General features: G+C 37.8%; 1 protein-coding gene across 2 annotated transcripts; it reads right to left on the reverse strand.

Annotated features, from left to right (window-relative positions):
- Nucleotides 1-324: 324 nt before the first annotated feature.
- TMEM17 (transmembrane protein 17) lies at nt 325-6,885 on the reverse strand. Of its 2 annotated transcripts, none has more exons than XM_032353655.1 (4): nt 6,529-6,885; nt 3,198-3,301; nt 2,912-3,025; nt 325-1,989 (listed from the first exon to the last, which is right to left on the reverse strand). In XM_032353655.1, exons 1-4 carry the CDS (start codon nt 6,878-6,880, stop codon nt 1,711-1,713), a joined length of 849 nt encoding a protein of 282 aa, XP_032209546.1. In that variant the 5' UTR covers nt 6,881-6,885; the 3' UTR covers nt 325-1,710. The 2 variants fall into 2 exon arrangements, with proteins under 2 accessions (XP_032209546.1, XP_032209547.1); XM_032353656.1 differs by having other exon boundaries at nt 340-1,989; nt 6,542-6,879.
- Nucleotides 6,886-11,010: the final 4,125 nt, after the last annotated feature.

The raw sequence follows: 11,010 nt of genomic DNA on the forward strand, positions 1-11,010 counted from the left end.
ATCAGGGCTTTGGCTCAGCAGGGAGCCTGCTTCCCCTCCCCCACCCACCTGCTTCTCTGCCTACTTGTGATCTCCATCTGTCAAATAAATAAATAAAATCTTAAAAAAAAAAAGTCTTAGTTAAAAAAAATGTTAAAGAGAAGAGTCTTTCTTGATTATCCCTTGATTTATCTGTTAGATAGGCTTAATGTTCTTATTTTATATTTTCTTATAGAATCACCTATCTATTCTCAATTGAAAACAAATGCAAATAAATATAAGTTTAAAAAAAATATCCAAACATTATTGTATTTTGAATTGCAAATTATTGGAGTATACCTACAACTCTAGTAGAAGGGAGAAGTTAAATGGCCAGTGCATCCAGGGAGAAGTCTTTGACTGAACTTCATATATAATAATAAGAAGCAGAAATAATAAAATTAGCATAGTTTAGTCAGGTGTAACTAATAGTGAGAAGCGAAAACATTTTCGAATTTTTCAAAAAAACTTTCAAAAAGTAAATAATAAAAGAATGAATAAGGCAAAACAGGGAGATACTAGGACGAGCCTGAATTATAGGAAAGGAAAATTGAAAGGAATACTTTTTATTGTAGCCCCAACTGTCTCTCAGTAAAATACATTACTTATAAAGGCACATTTCTCTGTAGGAAAGAAGAAAATATTATATCCTGAAGACAATCTAATAATCACTGAAAATAATGTTCAGATACACCCATGCAGCTTTATTCTCAACAGAGCTTCCGTAAATAGATTTCTCCCATTAGCAAGGGGACATCCTGATTTAAGGTCATGAGTATAGTCCCCTTATTCATCTCAGCTCTCATTGTGTATTAAGAGGAACCCTGCTTTTCAGAACAAGCCTCATGTGTATTTACTGGCTATGAGTTCTTCAGTGAACAATGATTTAGTAGAAGAGATCACAAGGGCTAACGTGCCTAGTGCAGTGCTCACTATATAAAAGGCTCTCTAACGGATATATTTTTCTCTTTTCTTCCCTAACTACTCTGTAATAAAAATAATAAACCCACACCCCAACAGAATTATACAAGACAGGAATGATTTGTTGCAAATACTTTAACATCAATATTTCATAATTTATTATAAAGATATCTTGCGTACCACCACTATAAATACTGAACATCGTTTTATGAAAATTACAATTTTGTGATTTTCAAAATACCATGATAATCCACCTGTTTTTAAACTTCAACATAAAAGCTAAGAGGAGCGTTAGAATTTAATCCTAGCATACATGAAAATTTGGTGCCTTGATTTACAAATACAGTTTAATACACCAGAATATTGACAAGAATTGCCTTGTGCTTCAGATGTACTGCCAAGACATGAACAGCCAGCAAGTTTAAAACAAATATACACATTTGTAGTTTTAGGTGCTAACAAGAAATAGTCCTGTAAAGCTGGTAACCTGTGACTACCAACACTGGTTTCTACACACCTGAAAAGTCAATGACAAAAATATTAAGATAATTGGCACCACGTGGACAATATCTAGGTTTTAGGTATTTAGAGTTGACTTACTACTTTCATATACAGTCTCAACATTGCCCCCAACTTTGGAATTTCAGATCTAGAGAATATACAGTTCAAAACACTTGCTTTGTCTTCCTTCTCATGCTAGAACTCTAAGGTTTTCCTCTTACAGTCTGGTAGAAGAGCTGATCTTGCAGTTTTTCACTCAACAGCATTGGGTCAAATCTCTTCTATACAGGATCTCATTCTTCTCATGCCCCCTCTATATGCAGAGAGCCGGTCAAAGTCTTGGAGGTGGAAACGAGTTGCCAACTGATTTACCATTTTCCTCAGGGTAAGAAAGGCTGAAACAACTTGGAAAGTAAGGAACAAAGTGAAGATGATGTGTATCGCTTTTTCCAAGGGCAGATTTGTTAGGCCCTCGTTAAAGAGCAAGAAGAGAATTAAAGGCAGCTGCAATAAAAGGCTCAAAAGCCAAAAGCCAGCCAACTCAGGAACCTGCAATGACACACAGTAAGAGTAATCAGATCAGTAAAGGACAGTCTTCTGTTTACACAGATCAGCACTATGAACCTACTTTATGAGCTCTGTAATTCAAAGAGCGTATAACATGGTCCTTGTCCTCAAAGAATTTACCGACTAGATTAAAAGTGAAAACGAACTGATGCAGCTAATGTAGCGATGCTAGAATGATATGCCTTAGTGAATTACTAAATGCACCACTTAGAGGAATGAATTAAATACTACAAGAAATAAGACAAGAGAGTGATTAGGGTAGGTAAAAGAAAGAATCCAAGGATGTAGGCTTTTAAGGTTGGGTAGAAGGAGGAAGAAGCAAGAAAGTAAGTTAGCAAAAATGTGGAATAAGCATGACTAGGAATCAACATGTCAGCCGGGAATGGGTTAGGAAATAGCAAGAAATACAGTGAGGCCCATGGGTGGGACCTAATTATGAAAGGCCTAGAAAACCAGAGAAATCTCTAGGCATTATCCCTAAGATCTGGTAACTGTAAGTGCTTAGGCAGCATGATGATTCAGAAAACATGTGCCTGGCACAGGATCCCTGAATTTATAATTTTCTTCCATTTCCATAATCAGTATGTAAACATGTTCAGTTGACCAAGTATTTTCAAGACTGGTGAGAAGAGGGAAAACTGTCAATTCTTAAGAGCTTACTATGTTCAGGTACTTTGTATAAATTATTTCATTTAATCCCAATAAACTTTGGAATAAATATTTTCCCATTTTATATACAAAGAAACCAAGGCTCAAGAGGTTCAGCAAACAGACTACGGCGACAAAAATAGTAAAGCTGGAGGCAGGCCTTTGCTCATTCTACCACGTCTGTCTGCCTTTTCCTCAGTATGAAAACCATATTGCCTTAACATGTAGCCAGGAGACAAAGGGAAGAAGAGCCTACCTTTTCCTGTAGGTTCCCCATGTAGCCCAGATATAACCTGATAGCTTCAATTAAGGTTATTAGGATGATAACAGTGACCACGATGAATTTGTAGTAATCAGGCAAGATTGAATACTAAAACAAAAACAAAAGCACACGAAAATAAACGTGTTTGTAAAATTTCACATACAGTAAAACTGACCTGAAATAGAAAACAAATATTAAGAACTTTAATTTTATTGACAACGTCACAATGCCAGGGGTGGGCAGAAGAGATCTCAGTGGAAGTATTAAAGCATAGACTTACCTTCATCTGAAGCATCATAATGCTGCTTATCCACCAAAGTGGGAAAAAGTAAGTGTTAAAATAAAGTGACATTTGCAATCCCAAACTGGACACCATTTCATTATCTACAAAAGAAACAAAGAAAAAGACCAAACTCTTCATCCTGGTCACTGCCCTGTAAGTCCTTTAGTTTCTTAAAATTAATAACTACAGTATTGTTTTAACAAAACTCCAAATTTTAAGCCTATTAATAATCACTGACAGTGAAAGGAAATATTCATCATAATATTATTTAATTCATATACTGGGTTCCTGGGGATATGTTTCATATTTTTCAGTTACTTTATCATTTTTGCCATTACAGCCTGTCGACTTTTTTGTACTACCACTGATACAGATTAAATGTGGAATATCTGTTTGAATCCTTTTGAACAGATAATAATGATCATTACCTCTTTTGTGGAGTTCTATGTAAAGAGCCTATAAAATGAACACATAAAACACATAAAAACTAATCTCTCACATATAAACTAATCTTATACAAAAATTAATCCCCCTAAATTATAGACACACCCCTCTTCAGCATACCCTAATCCCACCCATTCATTAATACCCAATTTAATGCCACTTTTCCCACAAATCCTTTCTTGATCCTATTGTCACATCCCCACAGAAATTTCTTCCCCTCTAGGTACTTATCTCTAACCTGTGTATAACAAAGTGTTAGCAAAGGACCACATGCCCTCCTCACTCTAGACACAGTCTGGTGTGCTGAAGAGATATTGAGGTTTAGAGTCCAAGTAAACTCCTGACTCCTCAAATACCCCTGTAACCCTGGATGCCGGACTTGGGATAAGTTATTGAACCTTTTAAATTAATTTCTCAATCAGAAACTGTCTCAATTTCTTCATCTGTAAAATGGTAACCTGAAAGTACCTCACAGGTTGCGGATTAGTGACAGTGTCAAATATTTCACCGTACCACCATACCTGGTACTTAGCAGGCACTCGATAACATTAGTCCCCTTTCCTTCTTTTTTACTTAATACACAGCCTCATTGTATGCACAGACTACATTCTACCCAAATTTGAGACCCTCAAATAAAATCTTTATACTAAAATCTTTATACTGGGTACATAACAAGCAGAGTGCCTGAATTAATGGAAACATACTGTCATAAAGACACCAATGTAACCATTTGTGATATATGAGCTTCATTTATCTAAGGCTGATTGCGAGATACCTTATGCTTCTACGTAAGGGAGAAGTGTCCCAAATTAAAAATTTGATTTTTTAAATCAAGCCCTACAAATACATCCTAAATTTGACTAAAATTTAACAATTTAAAAACAGATATATATTTTGAAATCAATTGGCCTAAATGTTAAGAATTTATAAAGGCTCTAAAATTTCTTAAAAACAGATTTTTTTCCTCCACAGCTGGTATATCTGTCATTTAATAATTTTAAAATATAAGAAATAATTGTTTCTCACAGCAAGGTTTCCTTTAGCTTATTTCTGTTATTATGATATACTTTTGATAATACTTATTTTTTACTTTGCTTATCCTTGTTTTTTAGATTATCACTGATAAAAGAATGAATTCTTAAAATTTGTTGAACTTGAAGGCAACTCACTTAACCTAGGATTTTTTTTTTTCATAACAACAGTAAAACTCTTGGTCAATGGATACTGTAATGGTGTAAATTTGTAAATACAGTGCAAATAATCAAACCTACTTCTGATTCACAAGAAAGAAAATGTGGGGAAAAAATGATAAATTAATTAAGCTGAAATTTTTTATATGTTTGGAGCAGAAACTAGTCAAATTTTGCAAAGAAGTTTTCATTAGAAATTGTGTACATGAGCATCTTAAGAGTTATGCTATGTCTATATTTCAGCATTTCAAACTTATAATCATGCAATTGAAAATCAAGTTAATATGTAAATGAACCTTGATAGCACAAGACATGAATTTACTAAATTTTGCAAAAGTACAAGCTGAGTTCTGTAAACTGAATTTAAATTAAAACATTATATAAATCAGGGGTAGGCAAACTACCAGCCAGCTGCCTGTTTTTGTATAGCAAGTGAGCTAAAAATGGTTTTTCACATTTTTAAATGGTTGGGAGAAAAAAATCAAAGAATAGTATTTGGTGACACTGAAAATCATATGAAATTCAAATTTTAGTGTCCATAAATAAAGTTTTATTGGAACGCTGCCACATCTATGCATTTACCATTATCTATGGATGTTACAGAGATCTAAGGTCTGCAAAGTTTAAAATACTTGCTATCTGGCCCTTTACAGAAGATGTCTGTTGACCCCTGATACCGTGCATCATCAAATTTTAGTGCCTGTTAAGCCTTAGCTCTAGAATTAGAAACTTAACCTCATTTTTCACATTGTGTTTTTCTTTGTACATCCTAAATCTTGATGAGGCCTAAATTGGGGTGAAAACAATGCAATTATGGGACTTTACTTTCCTCTGCTCTCTTTTAAAAATCCTAAACACTAAGCAAGAGGGAAAAATTTCTATTCCCTAGCAGAGTTCAGTGATAAAAACCACATGGGTCTGGTTGACGGTATGCTATCATCATGATTTAAGAAAGGAAAAACGGTTTTGGAGGAAACTGAGTGATCCCTTGCCGTCCAGTTGAATGCAGCATCGTGGTATTTTGTTACCAGATCTAGGGTAAGAGTTATACATGGGGGAATGGGGGTTGGGGGTTGGAGACTGCAGGGAAGGGGCGAGACTGCTGAAATCGATGCTAGTGTGGCTGCTGCCTTGCCCAAGTGGATAGCGGTTTTAAACGAACTCATTTAAAAAAGCAGTTCTTTCCATCTCTTCCATCAGAAAACGGACTTGCGGTGGAATGTACTTGTTTTGCTAATAAAAGAAAAAAGGAGAAGATATTTTAACTGGGGTGGGGAGTGGGAAGGGGAGCCAGCCCAGGCTGTTTTCACTCCATCCCGGCCCGAAAAGCCAGGGCGGAAGTCGCAGAGGAAAAAACCATCGGCCTTCGCAGAGGATGCGAAACCGGACATGTGCTGCGAAGGCGGATTTTATATTTTTAGTTTTTGAAGAAGGCTGGCGCCACCTCAGCTGCTCGGCTTACAGTTCGCCCGACAGGCCGCAGCACCGTCAGCTCAGGACCTGTCGGGGATACAGGCCTGGAGTTATCCAGTCCCAGCCCCCGCCCCAGCCCACGGCTCGGCCTCTCCTCCAGGGCGCTGCCCGCACTGCGGAGAACCAGCTGAAGGCGAGACCGCCATTTTAGGGCCGGGCAAAATCTGGCCACTGCAAAACCGGCGCCAAGACCTCCGCAGGCCATACCCGCTGCGCTGGGCCTCGCCCACTCACCCGGACCCTCGCTGTACTCTGGCCCGGTCCGGTTGGAGTCACTGAACACGGTCCGGCTGAAGTTTCCCAGCCGCTGGCGGACCGGATCCGGCAGCTCCATGCCCGGGCCTCGGTACAGCTTACAGCTAGGTCTGCGGACGCAGCCTCCTTCTGCGGTTTCCACAGCAACCGGGCGGTGCGAGATGCTGGGGCCCAGGCGCACGCGCGGCCGCACTGCGGGGCAGAGGCGGGGGGCGCGGGCGCCAGGAATGGAGAGGTGGGGTGAGAGTCGCGTCCTGCCCAGCGCTTCAGCTGGGTGCGGAACGGCAGATTCCATAGTCCTGCTGTGAGCCCCACCATCTTAAAAACAAATAGAAATAATAATGAATGACCTGAGGTTGGAGTGTGATACAAGGAGCCCTTACACCTTGCCGGTGGGATGCAGGCTTTCTGGAAGGAAATACAGAACGAATGTAGAGCTTAAAGAATGTTCACGACCTGGTGGTTCCTTTCCTAGGAATATATATTGTTAAATTTTTATTATTATTAACATATACTGTGTAGGTATGTAAATAAGATATTTTTAGTAATATAAAATATATATTTCTGGAACTGTGTGTGTGGGTGTGTATACACACACCCACATTTGATGGGATGTAGTGCTGCATCTTAAAAAAAATGCTTGCAACGAATATTTGATTAAATGGTTTAGCTTTAAGTAAAAAAAAATAAGAAAAACTAAATAGAAATGAACCTAATTTTGCAAAATGTGTGTGTATGTGTGTGAATATGTGAGGAGCAGAGGTGGAGGAAGTGACACAAGTGCTGTGGCTTAAAAAAAAAAAAAAAAAAGACTAGAAGGAAATAATCCAAAATGTTAATATTTATTTCTGGATTATGGGTGATTAAAATTCTTCAAAAATTTTTGTATCTTTTTTTCAAATAAGCTTTTTCTCAAGTAAGATATATTACTTTTTTAAAAAGTATTTAAGTGGGGCGCTTGGGTAACTCAAGCCTGGGATTCTTGATCTCTGCTCAGGTCATGATCTGAGGGTCATGGGATGGAGCCTAGAGTAGGGCTTTGCGCTGAGCTGAGGGTGGAGTCCACTTGTCCCTTTCTTGCTGCTCCCCTTTCCCTGCTCACTCTCTCAGATAAATTTTGAAAATCTTTTTTGTGTGTGTGTGAAAAAGGTATGTAAATATAGAATAGTTAGAGAAAGGACACAAACTGAATATACATATGTAACCAGCACCCTGATCCAGAAACAGCAGCACATCTGGGCAGCTTCTCCTTCCTATTCCCTTAAGCTAGTGACTGTAACATACCTTTCCTGACCTTTTTTTTTTTTTTTAAAGATTTTATTTATTTATTTGACAGAAAGAGACACAGCAAGAGAGGGAACAGAAGCAAGGCGAGTGGGAGAGGGAGAAACAGGCTTCCCCCTGAGCGGGGAGCCCTATCCCAGGACTCTGGGATCATGACCCCATTGTAAGGCAGATGCTTAAGGACTGAGCCATTCAGATGCCCCCCTTTCCTGACATTTAATAGCATAGAATAGTTTTGCCTATTTGTATGCTTCTTACAAAAGTAATCATATAGTAAATGCTTTTTAAAAGAAAAATATGCCTCTTTGTCCTCAAAATAATTTTAAAGAAATTCTTTCCTATTGTTGAGTGTAGGTTCTTTTTCCTTCCTGTTTTTGACATACCACAGTGTTTATCCATTCTACTGTGGAGGAGCATCTGTGTATTTTCTAGTTTGAAGGTGTTGTGTATGAATAATGCTGCTTTTGGTGAAAATATTCCTCTGAGTGAACATATGCATGCATTTGTGTTGAGCTTATTCCTAGGAGTAGAATTGTTGGCTTACGTATGACTCAGCTGTAACAGATACTGCCAGTGGTTTTTTGGTTGTACCAATTTCTACTGCCTCCAGCAATGTTTGAGCATTCCTGTTGCTCCAAATCCGTCACCATCACTTATTATCTTCCATTCTTTTCGCTTAGCCATTCTGATTGGTATGTGGTGAGCAGTATTACTTTTATAATCAAAAGGAAAACTACACATATTTATGTAAATGTCAAGGTATATTTATGAAGGAAGGTATGGGAGGAGATAGTTACATAGCTAGAATTTCAGTATATGTGCTGCCGAAGCGAGCACCATAGCTAGAATTTCAAAATAATTCAACAAATGTTTAATGCATTCCTACTATTTTGGGGACATTGTACAAGGCTAATTAGGCATATGGTCCCTCCTCATCAAGTAGCTCAGCACTATGAGAGATGTAGAAGCAAATAATTATGTACACATTAGTAAAGGAACAGAGATGAGGAAGGAATTAATGCTGGTTGGGAATGTCAGGGAAAATGGCAGCTAACTTCTGCTTTTCTTCAGCATGGAACCTAAGCCTTTAGGTCTCCAAAAGGATCTAGGACTTCCCTGAAGCTGGCTTAAGTGGCTTCTTGGTGTTTCTCAAAGGATTTTCTGTGTTACTTTGGTCAGAGTGCTAGTCATGCTGTATTAGAATTGTCTGTGTCTGTTTTGCTTGCTAGTTCACAAGCTCTTTGAGGTCGGGAATGACCTTTCACTTTTATATCCTGAACGCTAGCACAGTGCCTACCTAGAGTGGGAGCTGGGTGACTACTGAATGAATAAAGGAAATAAAAGATCTAAAGAACCATATCTTCCCATTTCTAGTTCAAGGATTTAGCCAGTCCTTACACAGGGTTCATTCTATAGAATAGAGAATTGATATATTAAAATACAGTGAGTTATAGCATTCCCTCAAAATTTAAACTTAGCAATAAAGAATCTATTTTCATTTATTAAAATAGCCAAGATTTTTATAAAGGGCACGGTAAAGTGGGAAGCCTTATGTTCTGCTGATTGAATTATAATTTGAACTGTCTCATTGAGGGAAGCTTTTGATAATATGTACACATTGTCTTAAAAATATTTCTGCCTTTAACACAATAATCCCAATTTTAAGGCTCTGTTTTGGGGATATAATCATAAACACTATAAATAAAGTTTTTTATACCAAGATATTACTTCCAACATTATCAATATTAGTTAAACAAAAAAAGAAGGTGAGGGAGCATCTGAAGTGCCTAACCACAGGCCTAGTTAAGCAGAATATCATATTCATGGTAAGGTTTTGGGCTATCATGGAAAAAAATACCCTTGGAAGCAGAGAGAGCAGGGATCAAATTACCTAAAATTCTCACTTTACCCTCTGAGAGCTGTGCAATTGAGTTCAGATTTTTATTTTATAAAGTGAGAATAATGGTAACTTACTGTTATGGTTGATGTGAAGATCATATCAATAGAAAAGGCTTTCTATTAGTGATAGCTATCATTGACACATCTATTAAAATGATATTAATGAAGAGGAAACTCCTACGGTAGAGTGAAATCATGCCAGCATTTGATTTTCTGAATTTGATTGTGCCTGTGAGGCAATATCTCCATTGCTTTCCTAGTAAAGACTGGGTGTGATGAACCACAAAACAGTACATGAGTGTTAACTAAATTTATCAAAAACCCGAGTGAATTATCCTAAAGATTTTTCCTAGCATTAAAAAAAGATGTGGAGGGGCGCCAGGGAGGCTCAGTGGGTTGAAGCCTCTGCCTTCGGCTCAGGTCATGATCCCAGAGTCCTGGAATCAAGACATGCATTGGGCTCTCTGCCCAGCGGGGAGCCTGCTTCCTCCTCTCTCTACCTGCCTCTCCGCCTACTTGTGATCTCTCTGTCAAATAAATAAATAAATAAAATCTGGGGGAAAAAAAAAAGATGTGGAGCACCTTGTTCAGATTACAATTATTTCACCAAAATCCTGGAGGAAAAATTGATAGAATTACAAATATTTTCCCTTTAAATTTTATTTATTATTTAAATTTCCTGTAATCATGCATTTCATAGTTTGAAATAAATCTTATCAAAATAAACTGAAAGTGGGGTGCCTGGGTGGCTCAGTGGGTTAAGCCTCTGCCTTCGGCTGAGGTCATGGTCTCAGGGTCCTAGAATGGAGCCCAGCATCTGGGCTCTCTGCTCAGCAGGGAGCCTGCTTTCTCCCTCTCTCTCTGCCTGCCTCTCTGCCTACTTGTGATCTCTGTCAAATGAATAAATAAAATCTTTTAAAAAATAAAAATAAAAAAACTGAAAGGGAGCGACAATGGTGGCATAAAAATATATTAGAGGAGAGTTTTAAGAGGAAAAAGTTGTGTTTTAAAAAGAATCCTGTCGTTATTGATGTTGCAAATGGTCCAAAGGATTGGAAAAAACCTTTCAAATATTATTTTGTTACTTGATGTTCACAATATTTATAGGCAATCATATTAGTGAAATACTGAAGAACAAAGAAGAGAATTCAGTTTTATGGAATCAAGAGACTAATATAATTTGAGTTTCCCATATCCTAGATCTGTTACTCATGATCTAAAGAGAAGTATGGAGTCTTCATTCTTAAAATCATGGGAATCATTCC

The sequence above is a fragment of the Mustela erminea genome, chromosome 7 (genome assembly GCF_009829155.1).
Source record: "Mustela erminea isolate mMusErm1 chromosome 7, mMusErm1.Pri, whole genome shotgun sequence".
Taxonomy (NCBI): Eukaryota; Metazoa; Chordata; class Mammalia; order Carnivora; family Mustelidae; genus Mustela; species Mustela erminea.

Coding starts and splice junctions, on each gene's coding strand:
- TMEM17 (XM_032353655.1), bottom strand. CDS start 6,880: ATGGTGGGGCTCACAGCAGGACTATGGAATCTGCCGTTCCGCACCCAG. Junction 3,026..3,197: donor TTATGATGCTTCAGATGAAG/GTAAGTCTATGC, acceptor TTTTTGTTTTAG/TATTCAATCTTGCCTGATTA. Junction 1,990..2,911: donor TGGGGAACCTACAGGAAAAG/GTAGGCTCTTCT, acceptor GTGTCATTGCAG/GTTCCTGAGTTGGCTGGCTT.